Below are 23527 nucleotides of genomic sequence, written 5' to 3' on the forward strand. Positions count from 1 at the left end.
AATTTTCAGTTTCCTGTTATTTTCCTGTTTGTTATACCTGCTTCTGTTAATTTTTGAGTAATCCAGATTAGTCAATTAGTGAGACAGATTCGAAAGATACTTCAAGAATAGAGAGAGGGTTCTGTTAAAAATAGTCCTGCCAGACAAAGGTATAAGGCTTACTATGTTTTAACCTTTTTGAATGTCACTTTCTACAGTATTTTTTTAATTTGTTAGTCTCCTTATTTTTAAATACATTTTGGCCTTTAACAAAGTGTAAATGCAGTTATGGAAAAGTGTAGTAAATATAAAGGTGTCACAGATGGTATTGTTCATTTTAGCAGTGAACAGATATCTCTTCTCAGTTTGAAACTGAAGGGTGCTATCGAAACACGTACTGAGAAAATGCATATGTCATCCTCATAATCTGTTTCGAACCTAGTGGCCCAGCCTTTCTAATTACTCATTGTAACCTCAGTAGGTGCAGTTTGCAGCTTTCATGCATGCTAACAAGTCTCCTGTGTATGTGGAATCTGGTTGTCTCTTATGTTAATTTGATGCGTTAATACAGAACAGGGGTCGGCAACCTTTCAGAAGTGGTGTGCCGAGTCTTCATTTATTCACTCTAATTTAAGGTTTGGCGTGCCAAGAATACATTTTAATGTTTTTAGAAGGTCTCTTTCTATAAGTCTATAATATCTAACTAAACTGTTGTTGTATGTAAAGTAAATAAGATTTTTAAAATGTTTAAGAAGCTTCATTTAAAATTAAATTAAAATGCAGAGTTCCCTGGACCGGTGGCCAGGACCCGGGCAGTGTGAGTGCCACTGAAAATCAGCTTACATGCCGCAGGTTGCCTACCCCTGATATAGAAGCACTATGTATCCATGCAAATAAATTAATTGCGCCTAGAAAATCACAGTAAAACTTTGTATGCTTTTGAACTGATCCACAAATATTTTAAAAAGTGACATCTGTCTGGGTAGTTATAAAATACCTACTGTGGTATCTAGATACTGTGTAGATTAAAGGCTGTATTCATACATACTAGTCCTTAATTAGCAAATATTATCTAAGAATATTAAAGTAGGAGTTATTTATTTTTATGAAAGTACACCTCCCTAAGCAACTCTAAGTTGCCTATATAAACAGTTTACAAAAATATATTTGTATCCTACATAGGACCAAAACCCACATTAAAAAACTTCCTGACACTAAACTAAAATTTGCAAATAAACAAAAAAAGTTGTAAAAAATAATTAATAGTGAAAGTAGGTTTCAGTGAAGTACAGTAAAAGCTCCAAACCAATATAACTTACTTTACAAAAATTATACACCTTTGAACAAAAAACAACCTTTAGAATATCTGGAAAAGAACACTGAAGTGATCCATTTTACCATATAATCCTTTACCACTCGCTCTCACCTAACCCAATTTACACTTCCATGCAAACCTAGCAGTGCCCCCTAAAATTTGTAAAATTATACACAACAATGAAAATGGATAACTAGTAAGAGATTATTGGAAATGGATCTCTTGGAGATAGGATTTTATAATTACCTAATAATTTATTTTGACTTTTGCATAAACTTTTATATTTTGATTGGTGGGGTGGGATGCTCAACTTTTTAAAAACATTTTTAATAATGAATTACCCTCTCCCTCCCCGCCCCATCAGCCCAAATAAACATCAGAAGTTTAAATCTGTTTGGAATATAAGATTCACAGCAAGGGATCCCTGTTCTGACAGATTTAATGATGTCCATTAAAGTGGGGTTCTCCCCTGGAAGGGGAGAAGGAAAATGAAGAAAAAGGGAGGGGGGAGGCTTTTATCTATATCTGAACATTTTCAGCTCTCAGGGCTTAGTATGAATAAGAATCTGTACTTCTTCATGTCCCCCTGTTCCCAATTCCCTGCATACCGTTCCATGCCTCCCCCATCATCTGCACTATCCTCCATGCTCCCAATCCCTTACTCCTTCATCCCTCATTATATCCCAGGCTGATGCACCCGCCTGTCAGAATCCCCTTTCCAGGATGAATTAATTGGCAACTTGTCTCTTCTCCCCAGGCCATGTTTCTCACAGTTCACTGCCCCTTCACCATGTAACTCTACATTTCCCCATCTGTTCCTCCTTGCACACTCCAAATCCACAATCCAATCAAGGAAATCAGTAGTAGGTCATTGTATAAACATTTTAAACCTTGCTCAGTAATAGGACATTGTATAAACATTTTAAACCTTGGAATGAGACCTGTACACATGTGACAGAGGCCATAACCCCAGGTAACAGAAAAAAACGGAGAAAAAAGAAACATACTGTATATTGCCTCTTGAAAGTTTGCACTCCGCCACACATAGGATTTCTCCACCTCAGTCTAATGTCCTGGAGCTTTGTTTTCAATGCAATAGTAGCTGACATTTAAAGTTCTTATTTCAGTGGTTGCAGACATGTATTCCACTCAGGTGTGCATGCACCCAGTGCACCAAAGCCAGAGAACTTTGCCTAGTAGTGGATGATCTGGTCCTGATGGCAGACAACTCTGAGAGTCTCCAGCAAATACTTGACATCACCATCCAGGCTGCCAACTGGATGAAACTCCGTTTCAGTGCCAGGAAGCATACATCCTTGCATATCGATGGCAGTAGAAGGGATTTGGTCCAGGCAACGCCATTTCAGATCCAGGGTGAACTTTCCTTGAGGACGGGCAAGCTTACCAACATCTTGGCACGTCAACGGGTTTCCATGTCCAGCAGACACCTGAGAATACCATCGCGGAGATCCTACAAGATGTGGCCAGTATTGACTCTTTCCTACTGGCACCATGGCAGAAGATCAACGCCTTAAACACCTTCCTGGGCCAGTAATGAACTGGTGTACATCTTGCACACCCGCTGCCTTCTGACATGCCTGGATGCCATGGTGAGGAACATCACAGAGAGTACTCTGCAGGATGCAGTAAAGAAACGAACCACCAGGACCCCCTCCAACCAAGATGTCACAACCTACCTGAGTGGCTTGCTGGAAGGTGAATTTGGAAGAGACGGGGAGACTTCACTTCACTCTACTCGTGCCCGCAATGCTACGTGACGACTGGAGAAGCGTATCATAGACGATTATGGTTGTAAGAGACCTCAGGAGATCATCTAGTCCAACCCCCTGCTCAAGGCAGGACCAACACCAACTAAATCATCCCAGCCAGGGCTTTGTCAAGCCGGGCCTTAAAAACGTCTAAGGATGGAGATTCCACCACTTTCTTATGTAACCCATTCCAGTGCTTCACCACCCTCCTAGTGAAAAAGTTTTTCCTAATATCCAACATAGACCTCCCCCACTGCAACTTGAGACCATTACTCCTTGTTCTGTCATCTGCCACCACTGAGAACAACCGAGCTCCATCCCCTTTGGAACCCCCCTTCAGGTATTTGAAGGCTGCTATCAAATCCCCCCTCACTCTTCTCTTCTGCAGACTAAACAAACCCAGTTCCCTCAGACTCTCCTCATAAGTCCTGTGTTCCAGACCCCTAATAATTTTTGTTGCCCTCCACTGGACTCTTTCCAATTTTTCCACATCCTTCTTGTAGTGGGATGCCTGACACAGTACTCCAGATGAGGCCTCACCAGTGTGGAATAGAGGGGAATTATCACATCCCTTGATCTGCTCGCAATGCCCCTACTTATACAGCCCAAAATGCCATTAGCCTTCTTGGCAACAAGGGCACACTGTTGACTCATATCCAGCTTCTTGTCCACTGTAACCCCTAGGTCCTTTTCTGCAGAACTGCTGCCTAGCCATTCGGTCCCTAGTCTGTAGCAGTGCATGGGATTCTTCCGTCCTAAGTGCAGGACTCTGCACTTGTCCTTGTTGAACTTCATCAGATTTCTTTTGGCCCACACCTCTATTTTGTCTCGGTCCCTCTGTATCCTATCCCTACCCTCCAGCATATCTACCACTCCTCCAAGTTTAGTGTCATCTACAAGCTTATTGAGGGTGCAGTCCACACCATCTTCCAGATCATTAATGAAGATATTGAACAAAACTGGGCACTCCACTTGATAGCAGCTGCCAACTAGACATGGAGCCATTGATCACTACCCGTTGAGCTGACGATGTAGCCAGCTTTTTATCCACCTTATAGTCCATTCATCCAGCCCATACTACTTTACCTTGCTGGCAAAAATACTGTGGGAGACCGTATCAAAAGCTTTGCTAAAGTCAAGGAATAACACGTCCAGTGTGTTCCCCTCATCCACAGAGCCAGTTATCTCATTATAGAAGGCAATTAGGTTAGTCAGGCATAACTTGCCCTTGGTGAATCCATGCTAACTGTTCCTGATCACTTTCCTCTCCTCTAAGTGCTTCAGAATTGATTCCTTGAGAACCTGCTCCATGATTTTTCCAGGGACTGAGGTGAGGCTGACTGGCCTGTAGTTCCCTGGATCCTCCTCCTTCCTTTTTTAAAGATGGGCACTACATTAGCCGTTTTCCAGTTATCCAGGACCTCCCCCAATCGCCATGAGTTTTCAAAGATAATGGCCAATGGCTCTGCAATCACATCCGCCAACTCCTTTTGCACCCTCGGATGCAGCGCATCCATCCCCATGGACTTGTGCTCATCCAGCTTTTCTAAATAGTCCTAAACCACTTCTTTCTCCACAGAGGGCTGGTCACCTCCTCCCCATGCTGTGTTTCCTAGTGCAGTAGATGACCTTGTTTGTGAAGACGAGCAAAAAAAGCATCGAGTACATTAGCTTTTTCTACATCCTCTGTCACTAAGTTGCCTTCCTCATTCAGTAAGGGGCCCACCCTTTCCTTGACTTTCTTCTTGTTGCTAACATACCTGAAGAAACCCTTCTTGTTACTCTTAACATCTCTTGCTAGATGCAACTCCAAGTGTGATTTGGTCTTCCTGATTTCACTCCTGCATGCCTGAGCAATATTTTTATACTCCTCCTTGGTCTTTGGCCAATCTTCCACTTCTTGTTAGCTTCTTTTTTGTGTTTAAGATCAGCAAGGATTTCATTGTTAAGCCAAACTGGTCACCTGCCATACTTGCTATTCTTTTTACACGTCGGGATGGTTTGTTCCTGCAACCTCAATAAGGATTCTTTAAAATACAGCCAGCTCTCCTGGACTCCTTTCCCTCTCATGTTATTCTCCCAGGAGATCCTGCCCATCAGTTCTCTGAGGGAGTAAAAGTCTGCTTTTCTGAAGTCCAGGGTCTGTATTCTGCTGCTCTTCTTTCTTCCTTGTGTCAGGATCTTGAACTCGACCATCTCATGGTCACTGCCTCCCAGGTTCCCATCCACTTTTGCTTCCCTTACTAATTCTTCCCTGTTTGTTAGCAGCAGGTCAAGAAAAAGCTTTGCCCCTGGTTGGTTCCTCCAGCACTTGCACCAGGAAATTGTCCCCTACACTTCCCAAAATCTTCCTGGATTGTCTGTGCACCGCTGTATTGCTCTCCCAGCAGATATCGGGGTGATTGAAGTCTCCCATGAGAACCAGGGCCTGTGATCTAGTAACGTCTGTTAGTTGCCGGAAGAAAGCCTCGTCCACCTCATCCCCCTGGTCTGGTGGTCTATAGCAGACTCCCACCATGACGTCACTCTTGTTGCTCACCCTTCTAAACTTAATCCAGAGACTCTCAGGTTTTTCTGAGTAGCAGCCGTGTTAGTCTGTATCCGCAAAAAAAACCAGGAGTACTTGTGGCTTTGTTAGTCTTTAAGGTGCCACAAGTACTCCTGGTTTTTTTTTCAGGTTTTTCTGCAGTTTCATACTGGAGCTCTGAGCAGTCATACTGCTCTCTTACATACAATGTAACTCCCCAGCCTGTCCTTCCTGAACAGTTTATATCCATCCATGACAGTACTGCAGTCATGTGAGTTATCCCACCAAGTCTCTGTTATTCCAATAACAACATAATTCCTTGACTGCACCAGGACTTCCAGTTCTCTCTGCCTGTTTCCCAGGCTTCTTGCATTTGTGTATAGGCACTTAAGATAACTCGCTGATAATCTTGCTTTCTCAGTATGAGGCAGGAGTCCTCCCCTCTTGTGCTCTCCTGCTTGTGCTTCCTCTCAGTATCCTGCTTCCCCACTTACCTCAGGGCTTTGGTCTCCTTCTCCCGGTGAACCTAGTTTAAAGCCCTCCTCACTAGGTTAGCCAGCCTGCTTGCAAAGTTGCTCTTCCCTCTCTTCGTTAGGTGGAGCCCATCTCTGCCTAACACTCCTTCTTGGAACACCATCCCATGGTCAAAGAATCCAAAGCCGCCTCTCCGACACCACCTGCATAACCATTAATTGACTCCCATGATTCAACGGTCTCTACCCGGGCCTTTTCCTTCCACAGGGAGGATGGATGAGAACACCACTTGCACCTCAAACTCCTTTATCCTTCCAGAGCCACATCAGTGATCCGCTCAAGGTCATTCTTGGCAGTATTATTGGTGCCCACGTGGAGAAGCAGGAAGGGGTAGCAATCCAAGGGCTTGAGAGTCTCGGCAGTCTCTCTGTCACATCCATCACATCGTGAATCCTAGTTCCTGGCAAGCAGCACACTGAGGAGGGAGTCCCCGACCACCACCACCTGCCTCCTTCTCTTGGGAGCGGTGGTCATGGAACCCCCATCCCTAGGAGAGTGTATCTCATGCCTTCCAATCGGTGGAGTCTCCTTCTACTCCCTTCCCTCAGATGTATCATCTAGTCCACCCTCCACATTGCTCACCTGTATCTACATTGCTGGTACATGGATGCTCCTCTTTCTTCTTCTGGAGGTCACATGCTGCCAATTTTCCTCACCATCCTTCTGTCCCCGCTGCGCAGCCTGCTCTGATTCTTCGGACTGTTGTGCCCGTAAAAGCATATCCTGACGTCTGTCCAGGAAATCTTCATTTTCTCTTATGCAATGCAGGGTCGGTACTTGTTTCTCCAGACCTTGAACCTTCTCTTCCAATAGGGAGACCAGCTTGCACTTTATACAGACAAAGTCACTTCTGTTCTGTGGAAGAAAGACAAATATGGCACATCCTGTGCTTTGTTCCAGGTGGGCCCTGAGTGGGCCTGACTGTTATAAAAAGGCAGTCAGCTGTGAACCAGCTAAGTGGCAAACAGCAGAGAAGCTAACAGAGGCAGCTTGACTGGGAGTTCGCCTGGGGAGAGCCCAGTGAGGCTTTCATCTTTCAGGCTTCCCTGAGTAGTTACTGCAACAGCTGAGGAAGCTCTTAGAAGGAAAGTAATATGGATGGTGAGTGATCAGCTGTTGTGACCTGCACAGGATGTGCCATGTTTGTCTTTCTCCCCTTTTCCTGTCCTCATGCTGGCTTGGGTGGTACTGCACCTGACCATACATTGTCAGCCCCTCCCCCACCCCCCGCAACTGATGCCTCCCTACCCACCCAAAGGTATGCGATTAACAAGCATTAACTGTGATTAATTGACAGCCCTACTTATCATATAACAGTAAATGTATATTAGATGTCATGTATGTTTCTATTGCTGTTTGTGCTGTGTCAGTGTATTTTTGGAAGTCATTTAGCTAAATCAAATTATTTTCATTCCTCCTAATGCATTATTGATGTGGCAGGGGATTCATTATCTGACTTAATAGTAGATACACTTCTCTTATGGATTTTTGTGGATTCATAGTCATAAGAGCATTATAAAAGCCTATGTAGAATAGAATTATTCCCATTTTACAGATGGGGGACTGAAGCACAGGATGACTACGTGACTTGCCCAAGGTCATACAGGAAGTCTGTGGTAGGACAGGAAGTTAAACCCATGTCTCACTAGTCCTAGACTAATGTCCTAATCCCAGGACTATACTTGCTCTCAAAAACTCATTGATTTCTCTTTGGCAGTTCTTTCTCTTATAAACTACAAAACAAATCCAATTTAGCAAAAACAAACTCAAGTGAAAAATTTGTTTATAAGTTACAAGACTATATGCTGCAAAATCAATAGGGAGAATTTATTAAAAGCAGTGTTGATATTGATAAAAACAAACTATCCAAGACACTTAAACCCATTAATTGTAAAGATGTTTTGTGTCTGACTCCTCGTGTTTAAGATGGTGACTTAACATCAAATGAATTTTAGTTTATGTATCTTTCTTCTCTTATAAAAGGAGACTATAATTTTATTGAATTATTATTATTTTTTATTAATTATGCCTAAAGGCTCTAATTTAGATTGAGACCCCATGGTGCATATAAGAGACAGTCCCAAAGAGCTTTCATTCTAAATAGACAGGACACAGTGTGAGGGGGAAAAGGTACGTGGAAGGAAGAGATTTGCACTGGATCGCTCAGTACATCAGTAGCTAGCTGGGAATAGAACCCAGCTATCCTGAATTGCAGTCCAATGTCCTTTCCACTACACAATGCTGCTTCTGTAATGTTTAATTCCCCCTCCCCAATATTTTGAACTTTATTACTTCGAACATGGACAGCATTACAGGAATAACTGCTGTTTATAGGATTTTGTTCATCTTATTGAAGAACTACTTCTGCATCTGAATTAGGGTTGGTGAACTATTCAAATCTGTACCTAATCCATACCATTTAAAAAAAAACTACTGACCACTTCTGAGGATCATCAGAATAGGTTAGGAAACCATTGTCTGATATCATTATTGTTTATGCAGTGTTGTTGTAGCCGTGTTGATCCCAGGATATTAGAGAGACAAGGTGGGTGAGGTGTAACAGAAGTTGGTTCAATAAGATAGTACCTCACCCACCTTGTCTTTCTGATATCATTATGGTTAGCATGTTGGTTGATTAGTCTAATAGAAAGCTATTTCCTACTTTGGCTAACAAGGCCAATGTGCTACAGAAAAAGCCTACTTCATTGAATTTTCTCTTGTAAAATATTCCATGTTGCCTGTTTATAGATTTTGAAGTGATTTTTCTCCTGTCTATAGTTACACTAAATATTCTGGTTATTCATGACTATATTTTTGTAAAGATGAATGTTACAAAAAATTCTGTAGAATTTTAATGAGATCACAAACATGGTGTTTAAAGTGATTGTTGTAGGGGAAAAAAAGAAAAGCTTATGATTTCTACACTGAGGAGGAGCTATTTATTATTCTTATATTTCCCAGGGCAAATTTGATTTCCACTGTGATGAGGGAGGAGAGTGGAGGAGAGAAGTAAAAAAAAAAAAAAAAAATTCAACTCAGTGACTGTGCCAGTCTCCCACTGTAGATTTGCCTTAATCTTAAGTCACATGGTGTTTTAGGCAAGGTGGACAGTGTTGCTGTGGAACGCTTCTTTTTATCAGAAAGGTTTTAGAAGTGATCTGCAGATACTGAAGTTCAAACTAATCAACTGAAAGAAAAATTGCCTTGTTTTGACTGGACATTTTATGCTGGTAACATGTAAGTACAGCACTTCAGAAGCTGTTGATAGTGAAAAGGATCCTATTATTTTACTGTCTCTATTTGTAGGTAAAATCAAGTGCATTTAGCACAGTTATATTAACACACACAGTGCTGCTTAAGAACACAATCCGTTTATAGTAGGATTAGCATTGTGCATAATTATGTAAATAGAGTTATTTCTAATACAGATTACAAGTGGATCAAGAATTTGTAGCAAAATTCCTAGATAGTTTTTTTTTTCTTGTCTTTTACATTATTCTTTTCCCTCTTAAACATTACTTTAGGAAATGTGTTCTATATATTGCTCACTTCTACTACTGAATGCTTTATTTGATTCAGAACACAATAACTCCATATAATACCTATCCAGTTCTATTTTCATTTAAGAACTACCATTTATTTAAGTAGTGACTTCAGGTTACTAAGACAGGCCTTTTATTAGGTTTAAAAGATCATCTTTTGTTCAGTAGTCTTTTAAACACAATAATAATATAATGTGAAGTTTTCTTTTGGTTATGGGGTAAAATTTATCTGGATTAATTAACATTTTCTTTGTTATTGCAAAAAGTGATTTTTGTATTTAATATGGTTAATTGATTTGTTTTGTTTTAAATAAAAACACTTATCTTTACAGCAAAATTCCACAGACGACATATTGAATTACTGTGCATTGAAACCACCCATGTAATCTTTATGTAAACTGAATATTTAGATGTATTTGTTTTTTTTCTGAATTCTAGAATCCAAATTCTGGTAAACTGATGAAATCACAATTCGTTAGAAATATTTTTCTTATTGAAAAGAATTTTTCATTATTACTTTTTATATTTCAAAGAACGCCTATTAATGCAAACATGTGTAAGATATAATTTTAATAGCACAAAATTAGTAGTAGTTAAATTAGCATTTTAATTATTGTATTTAAAGAGGTTTATTTATATTTTAAAATTTGATAAAAATAGATTTTTGTTTTATCAAGCTCTCAACATCTTACCAAATAACTTAATTGCTGATATTTTGGGAAAATAAATTATTCTGTGATTTTTTTTCCCGTGTTACAGAGTACAGTCGTTTTGAAGCTAAAATACATGACTTACGGGAGCAGATGATGAACAGTAGCATTAGCTCAGGATCAGGATCTCTGCGGACCAGCCAAAAGAGGTCCCTATATGTCAGGTAAGGATTTTCCTCCCCAAATTTCACACACACGCCTTTAAGCTTAAATACTTTTGCTTCTGAATTCAAGTGTGCATTCAAGTGTTCCATTTATTCATGAAATTGTACAAAATGCAGATGTACAAAGACTTCAGTGAGATTTGATTTGCAGAAAATGAAATACACCTGCAAAAAAAATGTAACCATATATATCAAGCAAATGTGTTGTACTTTGCTAAACTATGGTAGTCTTCACCTTCTCAGCTACCTTTTAGGAGGGGGAAAAAAAGGTATAATTTCACTATTTACCTTACATATTGAGAATATTTTGAAAATACTGTTTTCCTTATGATATGTGAATACAAACTCATTCAGAATCAGTTTTCATGTAACATAGTTCCTTCAGCCTGATTCAATTATATCTTAAGTTTATATATTAGTGGTTTCACAGTTTGTTGTATCATAATAATTTCCATAGCAGTCAGGAGAAGGAGCCAATGCACTGAAGGTAGTAAGCTATTTTACATGCACTAATATCTTCAGTAAATTTGTATACATGGAACAGAAAGCACAAAAAATGCAAAAAGAAAATGGAACCATGAAAAGAGTTTCAAATTATTAGGAAATGTGAGGTTTTTGCTGAAATGCAGATTCTTAATATGCAACTGAACTGTCATAGTAGCTTATCATACACTGTGACATGCAAATTATAGAATTTGGTTACAAAAGCATGCGCTAAAAACAAATCAGACTTTATTTGACCTGTTCATTTTGTAAGGGGTGATATATCAATATTAGACTAGTACAGCAAATTTCTGCTTGCCCAAGGCAATTTTACTTTAAACAGGTGAATAAAATATAACCAGTTTTTCATTATTATCAATAATGATTGTGAAGGGTAGGCAAGTACATTTTGTGTTTGTACTGGCAAAATTTCATGAGTCTTTTGCAAGGCTTAACTATTACAACATTAGATAATTAAGCCTAATTGACAAAACCTTAGCGTTATTCTAACTGCTGCTTTTCTATTTTCTGGTATTGTATCCATCAGTGGCCCAGTCCTTCTTTTATCTAGTTCATCTTTTCCAATTCTTCACTAAATGGTTCTCTCTTTATGCAGTCAGACTTTGTTGAGAAAATAGTTATTTTAGAGCAGTGGTTCTTAACCAGGCATCCACGTACTCCTGGGGTTATGCAGAGGTCTTCCAGGGGGTACATCAACTCATCTAGATAGTAGCCTAGTTTTACAAGAGGCTACATAAAAAGCACTAGCGAAGTCAGTACAAACTAAAATTTCATACAATGATTTGTTATGCTGCTCCATATAATATACACTGAAATGTAAGTACAATATTTATATTCAATTCATTTATTTGATAGTTGTATGGTAAAAATGAGAAAGTAAGCAATTTTTCTGTAATAATGTGCTGTGACACTTTTCTATTTCATGTCTGATTTTGTAAGCAAGTACTTTTTAAGTGAGTTAAAACTTGGGGTGTACACAAGACAAATCAGATTCCTGAAGGGGTACAGTAATCTGGAAAGGTTGAGAGCCACTGTTTATAAAATTCAGGCTTTAAATGTAAAACTGGATGGAGCTAGACAAAATTGTAAGACTACTGAGCAGACCTGAGTTAACAGACAAGGTAGGGTTTGGGATGAAGAATGAAGTTTTCTAAATCTTTGGTTCCAAAACAGCTGTGTCCCTAAATTGTCTCAGAAAAGGTACCTTAATTAAAGAAAATATTACACAAGTCCAAATTCATTACCACCAATTGTTTTGACAATTGACTTGGATTTATAAGTTCAGAATAATAAAGAAATATGTAACTGAAAATTCCAAGATGTATTTTACTTCCACCATGTTTGAGAAAATAAATACTCTTTCTCAGGCTTTGGAGCAGCATGAGAGCCCATTCACAGCAATAGTGCCATGTATGCTCTGTTACTCTTTGATGGGAGAAAAATCTTTGATGCTCCATGCAGTCTTGGGTCTATCAACCCTTTCAGATTTCATATCTCTGCTTCAGCAGTGCTGCAGATGAAGCCTTTGTAGAGTACATCTCCATGGTACCCAGGAAATGCGGACCTTCTGCAAGGACTCCTACCACCCATCTTTCCTTTCCCACTGTCTTGCAGCAGAACCACACTGTTTGTTTACCATGGGTTCAAAACCCCTCTATATTTATAAGTTGCTAGATATTAAGGCCATACAGGACTTTCCTAAAGTAATTACTGTTTGAACTAAAGGATGTATTTAGAAAAACATCCAGTCCTGACTTACCAGTTATGAGAAGTTCACTATTGCCCTTTATAAATTGTTCAAATGGTTAATTTATCCTCTCTCAAAAATCTGTAAGTTACTTCTACTCTGAATTTGTCTAGGTTCAACTTCCAGACATTGGATTCTATTATACCTTTGTCAGATAGGCTGAAGAACCACTCATTCTAAAATTTCTTTTCCCCGTGTGTAGATGCTTATAGATCTGTTCAAGTCTGACATGTCACCCCTCAACCTTCTCTTCATTAAACTAAACAGACTGAGCTCCTCTCATCTTTCACAGCAAGGCATGTTTTCCAATACTTTATTCTCATGGCTCTCCGATTTATCAACATCAATTTTGAATTGTGGACACTGGAACTGGATACAGTATTCCAGTAGCAGTCACACAAGTGCCAAATACAGAGGTAATATAACCTCTCCCTACTTCTACTTCAGATTCCCCTGTTTAAACATCCAAGGATCAACTTTATACCAGTATAACTGCATCCACACTAAGATCTGTAACAATACAACTATGAAATAGTTACACTAATAGAAACACTGTGTAGATCTTGCCTTAGTTCAGTAGAATGTGACAATATTTACCAAAAATTTTTTAAAAGAATTAGTGGAAATTGATGGATAGCAAAACATAAGGAATAAGTATCCAAGAATCTCCTATTTTTAATTACTGTGACACCTGTAAATTTGTGTTATTGAGACTGTGGGTACTGTAAAATTATGATTATGATAAACATATGGTGAGAAAAAGATTAAGGGGAAGAAAAAACAGATAACTATAAACAAGAGAAAATAATTATGAGGATGAAATATATGTATACATGAGCAAGATGGAATATAGATTGAATAGACTTATAGTGGGAACAGTAATAGTGGAATATTTTTCACCAATGAGAATTGCTACTTTTAATTATATATTTAATTACACATTTCCAAGAAACAAGACCAGATATGGAATTTGGGTCTTTTCCCCTCATATATTTATAATTGTATGTTTTCTAGATTTGCTATATCTCTTTGGCCTTGTATACCAATCTATTATTTTAATATATGTAGTTGGCATCTGCTTCTGTAGGATTAACTTTTTTGCAATTAGACTAGCCCTAAATTCAAAATGAATCTTATTCTTTGTTCATGTTAGTACAGAATTTAAACTTTCATGGATTAAGGCCCTAAATTCTAAGAACAAGACTGTACTGAATAACGTGGTTATCCTTCTAATATATTTTCCCCTTGAATAAATATACATATAGGTATTTCCATAAGCTATGTCTCTCATTGGATTTAATATTCAATCTTCATCATACAGCTAAGCCCAGTAAATTCTAAATAGTTTTCTTTTGCTGGGTTAGCTGTAGCCTGATTTAGAATAAAACCTACTTATGTTCATACACATACATTCTTCTGGGTTTTGTCATTTATGCTGTGCCTCAAATCTCTGTCATACACTTATTTATATAATTTACATTTAACTGATGCATGTAATTATTTGTAAATGATTGAAGCTGAGCTTTTAGTTTTGGCTATTAGTTCTAGAAGAGACATTTGTCCATGCTATTGACTAGAACTGGATGGAGAACAGTAATTCCATTTCACAGAGAATTTCAAGTTCTCCAAATTTAGTTTAGTTCCAAGTCAGAATAAAAACAAAAATTTTGAAATTCTCCTTAAACAGAATTATCATTCTCCTCCCAGCTCTGCTGCATGCCGTAGGGTATAGTCTGCCTGGTTGGGCTACCCCAACCATTAAAAGTCGAGTTGGCACTGGGCTGACAGGCTCCCTACCTGGCTCCGCACTGCTCCTCTGAAGCAGTGACATGCGCCTGTGGCCCCGATGCAAAGGTGTGGCCAGGAGGGCTCTGCCCCGAGCATCGGTTCCACAGCTCCCTTTGACCACGGCCAGCGGGAGCTGCGGGGGCGGCACTTGCAAGCGGAGGCAGCGCGCAGAGCCATCTGGCCACGCTTCTGCCTAAGAGCCGGAGGGACATGTCGCCATTTGCAGGGAGCCCTCTGAGGTAACTGCTGTCCGGAGCCTGCACCCCAATCCCCAGCCCTGAGCCCCCTTGCACACTCAAACTCCCTCCTGGAGCCTGCACCCCCTTCTGTGCCCCAACCCTCTGCCACAGCGCTGAGGCCCCTCCCGCACCCAAACTCCCTCCTGGAGCTCGCACCCCTCCCACACTCCAACCTCTTGCCCCAGCTCAGAACCTCCTCCCACACTCCAAATCCCTCAGCCCAGAGCCACTTCTGCACCCCAAACCCCTCATCTCCAGAGCCCAGATTTCCAGATGGAGCCCTCACCTCCCCCCATGCACCCAACCCAGAACCCTGTACCCCTCATTTCTGGCCTCATCCTGGAGCCCACACCCAGAGCCCATACCCCTTCCCACACAACAATCCCCTGCCTCAGCCCAGAGCCCCCTCCCACACTTTGAACCCCTTGGCCTCATCCCAGAGCCCCCTCCTGCACCTCAAACACCTGAGCCCTGGCCCCACCCCAGAGCCCCCACCCCCAGCCAGAGCTCTCACCCCCTCCTGAACCCCAGCCCAGAGCCCCCTCCCAAACCCTGAACCCCTCATTTCTGGCCCCACCCTGGAACCCACACCCAAAGCCGGAGCCCTCACCCCCTCACACAACCCAACCTCCTGCTCCAGCCTGATGAAAATGAGCAAGCGACAGAGGGAGGGGAGATGGAGTGAGCAGGCCGCCTCAGAGTTGGGAAGCCTGGGAGCCAGGCAGGCTGAGGAGTTACGAGCCTGGAAGTGTGGGCTCCCCTGCAGCCTGAGGTGCTGGGCAAGTCAACTAGAAAGAAGCCAGGTAGGTTTCCAATGGAACTCTGCCTGGCTTCCAGCAAAATTTAGCCAAAATTGACATTATCTCAAGGAACATTTAAATTTCAACAAATAGCAAAAAATGTTGGAAAAATGTGATGAAACAATTTCTCGTGTTGACCCATTCCAGGTTTGCCATTGGCCTATGTGTATGTTTTAACTAGTAGCAATTGCAACAGAGTTTTTTAATCTAATTCAAACTTTTCACTTTAGAAGAAGGCCACTAGTAATTTGTTCTTGAAGTTGATTTACCTAAATAATTCCCGTTTTACTGATTTTATTCAAAATAATTTCTTTCCATCAATTGTTCCATATTTCTGTGTCCTTACTAAAATGTGGGTTGATGGCATGTTTCTTGGATTATGACCAGCAGAGCAATATCATTAACAAGTTAAGTATGTTTTGATATTGACTGCAGAATTATTATTTTTAATAGTCTACATTTAATTCAGTTTAAAGTCAGATGTGTTTGCCCAACTGCTGATTAGCAAGAGAGATTGTTGAAGGATGGAGGCAGATAAGGTAGCTGCTGCTCTGATTGTTATATATTGTCGACAAAGTCTTCTATGTTGTGCTTTTAAATTTTAGAGGGTTACTATGAGCTCTGGATGCATGTTCTGTGGTGTGGTGTTTTAAATGTAAATAAATACATACATGCCTTTGTTGATCCCTCTCACCCTGCCTAAGGCCAGATACAGACCCTAATATGGTACAGTGACTAAGATTGAGTGATTAGTAATGTAGGAAGTACTAACTGGTGGATTATTTTCATCAGACTATTGGAACATTTGTAATAACTGCAGTTCCTGAATTTAGTATTTCTGATATAAATTATTTAATTTACAATATTGTACTAACAATGAAGAAAAACCCAAGTTTGAGAGTGGTCGATTTACATGTGGATCTTAAATATCAGGACATCTAAGAAGTACTGTGTGTTAGCATGAATGGGTGTTACACTGAGGCAGGAATAGACTCTCTAGTTTTTAAGGGCAAGTCCAGGTTTGACCTATCAGTAAAACACCATTACTTGCTGCTTAGAATCTTGAGATGGTGCCTAAATATTACAGTGATTGCTGGGTGAGGAACTTTTCCATCCCCACGTTGTACCAGACTGAAAAGGAGTACGCTAAACTTTGAAAGAAATTGTAATTTCTGTTTTCAGATATGAAATAAAGGAATGAAATTACTTAATGGAAAACTCGACAGAATTTAAAGTTGTATATAAAATTGTAAAAATGTATAAAGATATTAAACTTTAAAAGTGTCATGACCAGGACATGGGCACTCTGATCTAGTGGTCAGAACAGGAGTTAGGCTGGGTCAGATACTAGGAGGTCAGAATCCAAGGCAAGCCAGAAGGCAAATCCAAGAGTCAGGTGTCAGGAGGCAGGCAAGGTCAGGTTACCAGGAAATCAGTAACATGGTACAGGAACAGGAGCAGGTGTTTCAGGAGAAGCAGTCAGATCCCAGTTGCATGGATTTATATAGAAGCTGTGAACCAACCAGGACCCCAGCATTCTGCCAATCAGATTCCAAGACAGGAGTCTTCTGTTGGAGTTCAGCTTCTGTTTTGGCAACAGTTAGCAGATTGGAACTTACTAGCTTCTAAGAGCCATGTGGACCTGGCTTCGAGACCCACAGTCCCTGACAAAAAGATAATTGAGAGTTTACAAAAAGGCTAATCATTTGCAATAATTTCCAGTGATGATGAATTTGATTTTTAAATAGTTAAGAAAAATAGCAAGCTAACCAAAAACCCATATCTACTCCTTGGATCACTGAAAGATTGTACCTTTGCTAAATAGGCTGTCAGTAAAGTAAAATATTTGTAAGAGAAAATAAATAATTTAAGGTTGGTAAATAGATTGCATTTGGGTGAAAATGTAACAGGACTTGTTTACATGGTGCATTATGCTACACTAAAGGGGGATGTATTCTAGCACAGACTGGTGTGTTGCACACTGACTGGCCCATGTGGACCCTGTAGTTGGACACTTAAAGCTCCCTAGTTCACAGTGATGTAGTTCCATGTTAAACAGTACTACATTAATGTATGCTGGGGAACTTTTAATCCAGGCATGCAGGGCCCAAATAAGCCAGTTGGAGTGCAGCCAAGCTATTGCACATTAGAATTTACACTTCTCTAGTGTGGACCAACTGCACCATGTAGATAAGCCCTTAATTGCACAGCTCCCAAAATATGATCAGTAGCAATATTGACAAACAGTTGTTAGAAGGACAATACACAAATTAATTTGCACATCTAACATTCTGGCTGTTAACATGACACATTCAGATTCACTCAGTTACTATCTTCAGTGCATTGTTACATGCACCTGTTTCGATCTATGTGTTTTGAGAGGAGAGAGATATCCTATATCCTTCTCAAAAACTGTTTTCATTAGCTCCATGCTTGCATCTGAGCTCCATCTTTTCACCCTCTTGCTCCACCCAGGAAGTGGAGTGAAAGTATGGAGTGAAAAATTTGGGACTGAATTACAGTCTTATCAAGTCACTGATAACTTTCAAGAATATTAAGTTGTCAGCGATAATGCTGCAAATGTCATCTGTTCATGTTGTGTCACTACTTTCACTCCAGCCCTCAAAATCATCAGACCTATGCAATCTGTGGTATTTAAATGCGGGAACTTTGCACACTACAATGTAAGCCCAGAGTTAGCAGAATTCAAGTGAGCAGACCCTGTGTTTGCTAACCAAGGACTTGACTGTCTACACTCATTTGTAAGATTAAGATTTTGTCATGGTTATTTTTAGTGAAAGTCTCTCCTCACTCTGAAAGTGCTTGAAATGGCTGTGTAGCAGAGCTCCAATCTTGTCTCTGTGGTTTATGCTAGCCTCAGTGGCTCACTGCGACTCTCCATGTAGCCTTTCTCTCTCTAGGGCCAGGGTTACAGTCTACTGAGCCCTTTTCATCATAGGCCAGCAAGGAGGTTGGTGAGAGAGCTCCCACAGACTCTGTTGTCCCTAGGGCTTATTTCAGAACAGTTTAGCCTCCTGTCCTGACAGGGGCCTGTCTTCCCTTCCCAGGAGGTGTTTCTGTAGTGGCAGGCTGAGGAGTTTTGGCGGGGGGGAGACCCAGACCCAGACCCACCCTCTGCTCCGGGTTCCAGACCAGGGACCTTAATGGTAGCAGCTGTCGGCAACTGACCTTTCACTTGCCAGAGTTGCTACATTTCTCTGGGCCACTTCCTCACAGCTCTCCTGCTTCTCCCTTACCTTAGGGCTCCCTTACCAATGGTTTGAGGGTGTCTTCATTAACCAGCCCTTCAGCTGCACTTTCTCTCCTCTGGCTCCCTGGCTCTCCCCAGCCTGACTGGAGTGAGCCCTTTTATAGTATCAAAAGGGCCTTAATTAGAGTCATGTGCTCACATTACTTCAATGGCCTCACCTGACTCTTTGCAGGTTAATTGGAGTCAGGTGTTCTCATTAGTCTGGAGCCAGCCCCTGGTCTTGTCAGTCAGGGAACAGAAAACTGCTAATCCAGTGGCCAGTATATCTGCCTTCTACTACTTTGTTGTAATCAGGTTCCCTTCATTTAGCCCTCTGACCTCACTCCCGGTCCTGTTTTTTTCATTTGTTGTCCCCCGTAATTAGTTGGTATCCCAGACCTGTGGATCCTCCCCTTAGGCTGGGGGGAGTCCTTTAGCAGTGGGCGGGCTTCGCCCGCCCACTTCCTGGATGCCAAATAGGACTACTTTGTTGTACCCAACTGGCATGGGTCTATCACAGCTGAGACAATCACTGATGAGGTCATAACTGCACTGGAAGTGTTCATGTGCTGAGTTTACTATTTGAAGACCAACATTACAACACTTTCAGAGCTATGATGGTAGATGTTTTCCAAGAAGCGATCAGAGAAAAATTGCCACTGACAAGGGGTGCATTTATACCTGCTATCAAGACAGCAAATTGTCAAGCAGTGGAATGGCTCTGGGATGATTGAGCACAGCCAAAGCATTCCCCCCTTACTGGTCAAGGATGGGTCTTAGAGGATGGACTGGTCACACCATGTGTGAAATACCATGCATTCCCAAATCAATCCTTCAGCTAATCAAAACTCATGTGCAAAGACCTAATGTTCACCACCCTGCAAATGTTTGGACAGCAGCCCTCATCGTCTGGAGATGTGCTAGTGCAGCACAGACAAGGGTCGCTGTCACAGTGTGTCTAGCAGTGGTGCCCTAGATGGAGACAACACTGATTATGACTTTGATGAACAAATGTTTTCAGTTCTACAGGTCAGAGTTAACTTTCCTAAAATTACCAAAGATCAATATATTTTTATGTAAGCAATTCATCCTTATGTTAAATTATTATTTAAAAAAGTTGATATTTAAACATTTTCTTAAATATCTGTCTACATAATCTAGGTTTGTCGTGTTTGGTACCATTATGTTTGTGGGAGAAAGGGCTTTCAAAGATACCCAACTCAACCCATTTTCGACGACATTGTATTAACAAAATTTCCACCATCCGGACCTGGAACTGGGAGCCCAGAGTAGGGACCAGCGAGTGACACCATTGAAATTATGATTCTGTAAATTTTTGCAAATCAAATGACACTTACCTTACCTTTCTATCACTATCTTGCCAACAGAATGAGATTTTATTACGTTATGCTCACCACCAATTAGATATTTTTAAATAAGTTGGTTGTAAATAAAGACTCCCCTTGCTCGTATTGAAGTCAGAGGGTTTTTTTGGTCAACAGAGAATTAATTTTTCAAGTTATTTTTCCCTTCAGGTAGTGCAGGATCAGGACCTTGTTTGGCTTTGAGAAATTAATATAGGATTAGTTTTATGAATTTTGGGGGGTAGTGTTGGTTATTGGTTGGCTTTTCTAACACAGAAAGACAATAAATAAGTGAGCAGAGCAATGATTAGCTACTTTGGAATAAAAGCAGTTGGTATTAACTTTTAGACAAGAACTTCTTTGCATTAATTGACTTACACTACTTTTAGGACATTAGTATTTATAGGTAATGTAGTTCAAGATGTTTTTTTCAAATCCATACTAAAAATAAGCTTGATTTGAGGATACGCTGAAAATGCTTACATTGACTGAAGACATACTGATTTTCATTCAAATGGCAGATCCTGTAGAGACGGTTTCATAGTTCCGATTGACTGACTGACTGTGTACACCTTGGTTCCCATACTAATATACAACTTTTCATCACAGTCACATTAGCTTGCATTATATTACCTATCATCAGCCTTGGGAAAAGGAAAGCCTGGTCATCATTAAAAAATGCAGGTTTGTCTACAGCCGTGGTTTTCAACCTGTGGTTCATAGACCCCTGGGTCCGCAGACTGTGTCTAAGATTTCCAAAGGGGTCTGCACCTCCATTCAAAAATTTTTAGGGGGTTGCAAATGGATACAGGTTGAAAACCACTGGTCTGCAGCATACTTGAATGAGACTAGACAATGGTTACATCTCAGAGTGGTAGGAAAGGCTGCAACTTTGAAATACTAATGAGAAATACTAGCTAATTCTGGTGGGGAAGGGATCCTGGCACTAATGGGTGGGGAGGTATGCATGGAAGGGCCCTACAATTCCTTCCTAGGTATAGTTGCAAGCCCCCTCATAGCTGGGTTTACCCATGTGTAGTCCCTAAGGATAAGCTGGATTCTTATTTAATGAGAGAAGGCATATAGTCACTTTCTCCCGGCTAATGCAGGACTCAGAAAATAGGTTCCCACTGATTGTTCCTCAGCAAAAATTGCCCAAGAGAAGCAATTCTTAAGGAGAAGTAGCCTGCAAGACTGAAAAGGAATGGAACTAGATAGATTAAATGGGTATTTAAGAAAATTGACACCGTCCTCTTGCAGCTTTCCAATATACACTTTCCAATTGAAAACTTTATTAAAAACTTGGATAAATTATGTTGTTCAAAGCATGGCAAGCTAAAGTTTCTATGAACTTAGAGTTGGAAGAACGTCAGTTGCCATTTCTGATGCTGTCTTATGTTCTTTAATAATGTAAGCTGAAATAGAAGGAAAAGCCTGTTCTTTTATAGGGATTTTGGGGAAAGTTGATGGTATGTTCTCAGATGCCAAGAATGGGTAGAAAGAAGCTTTCTCTTTGTTCTTATTTACTGGTTGGCTGACTTTATCTGTCATTGTTTGATTGTTTACTGCCTCTTGACATTTTACTCCTCTTTTATCCTGTTACCTTCTTGGGAAGTGACCATATGGAGTAATGACCAGCTCAGGGCTGCTAGAGAGCATAATTGTATAATAAAGCTAAAGCTTAGAAGTTAAAAGAAATGCTGGTAGAAATTATGGCTAACACTAACAGGAACTCTTACACGCTAAGTAGTTTTTCATCATGCATTGAAATAATCACATCAAAATACATGTAAAATAAATCGTTCATTTTAGGAAGTATATAATGGAATAGGGGCAATTTAATTTTAAGACAGTGAAACAGTAAAAGAACATGTGTGCAGTGTTCTTCTCTAACAACAAAGTTATGCAAAGTAGAGTTCGAGGAATGAATGTGTAGGTTTATAATTCCATAATTTATAATTTTCAGAAGTTATTTGTGCAATCACTGAGCTATTTCAGAATTAAGAATATGGCTTATTCAACTGTTGCAAATATATATAGCATCTTTTGGCAAAAGAATTTGCTTTAATTTGAGATGTCTTGAGTTATATATCCAAAGGTACACTGTGGAATTAAAGTGAAAGATCTTGTTTTAAAGCTGACTGAATTTCAACAAAACAGTAAGGCTGAAAACTCCACTTAAAGCTTAAAGCCTCAGTTTAATATTAAATATTAGAAACATGGACATGAAATATATCAGCACAGTAAATATTTACAAATATATAAACCATAACAATATGTGCACATTTTTCTTTATATCTGATAGTAGTGAGCTATATATCTTTCCCAATAAAGAATTATGTGTACAGTCAACATGGTTATTCTGTTGGATACAGATAAATTGGTCTCTAAATGAAAAATTTATACTTCCTAGGTGCAAGTGATCACAATCTAATTTCATTTTCTATGAGCAAACAGAATATAGTCCTGACCAGTAGCATCTACATTTGGTGCTTAAGGCCAAATTTCCACAGGTGAAATCAATTTTGAGCAAAATTCAAAAGGAGGAAATATTTAAATATAAAAATGTGAATGGTAATTGGAAATTAAAAATGTTTAATTAAATATCCAAAAACCCCATAGTTCTTAAGTCTTTGGTTAAAAAATAAATCAGGGCAACGACAATTAATTTTAAAAAATTATATATATAACAAATGGGAAAATAAGGATGCTGATAGCAGTGAGTACAAATCAGCAGTTAAAAATGCTTACAGTTAATAAGGGAAGCTAAAGATATCAGTGAAAAAATCAGTGGTCAGTAGGATTAACAACAATAAGAAGGAATTATTTAAATAGATTGGGAACAAACAAAATCCTAGCAGTGTTATAGGTCTGATACTAGACTCAATCGTGATGTAAAAAATGCAGAATTACTCAACAAGTATTTCTGTTTTGAGCTCAGAAGGAGGAGGATGTGTTCATATATTATAGTGATAAGGAAATGCTTTCTATTCTGTCAGTCATTAAGGATGATATTAAACTTAGATTGTAAACTCTTTGGGGCAGGGGACTGTCTTTTGTATTCTATATTTGTACCGCTCCTGGTCCATGACTGGGCTCTTGCGCACTGTGGTAATACAAACAATAAATAATAATAAAGTAACTGTTATAGTTAAACATTTTTAAATCCACAAGACTGGATAACTTACACTGATGATTATTAAGAAAATTGGCTGAGGAGCTCTCTGAACAATTAAGGTTGATTTTTTTTTTTTAAACAAATCTTGGAACAATCATGAAGTTCTGGAGAACTGGA

At 39.8% G+C, this 23527-nt stretch overlaps 1 protein-coding gene across 15 annotated transcripts in view; it reads left to right on the forward strand.

The window, feature by feature from the left end:
* DLG1 (discs large MAGUK scaffold protein 1) overlaps positions 1-23527 on the forward strand; it is a 740792-nt gene that overhangs the window by 277240 nt on the left and 440025 nt on the right. For 7 of the 15 annotated variants that reach the window (XM_045030006.1, XM_045030008.1, XM_045030017.1 and 4 more), the window contains exon 13: positions 10426-10540. The exons of the other annotated variants lie outside the window; for them this stretch is intronic. In XM_045030006.1, the coding sequence (XP_044885941.1) occupies positions 10426-10540 (115 nt within the window). The remainder of the gene's footprint in view (positions 1-10425; positions 10541-23527) is intronic. 15 annotated transcript variants of the gene reach the window in all.

Source organism: Mauremys mutica, chromosome 9, assembly GCF_020497125.1.
Source record: "Mauremys mutica isolate MM-2020 ecotype Southern chromosome 9, ASM2049712v1, whole genome shotgun sequence".
NCBI lineage: Eukaryota > Metazoa > Chordata > Testudines > Geoemydidae > Mauremys > Mauremys mutica.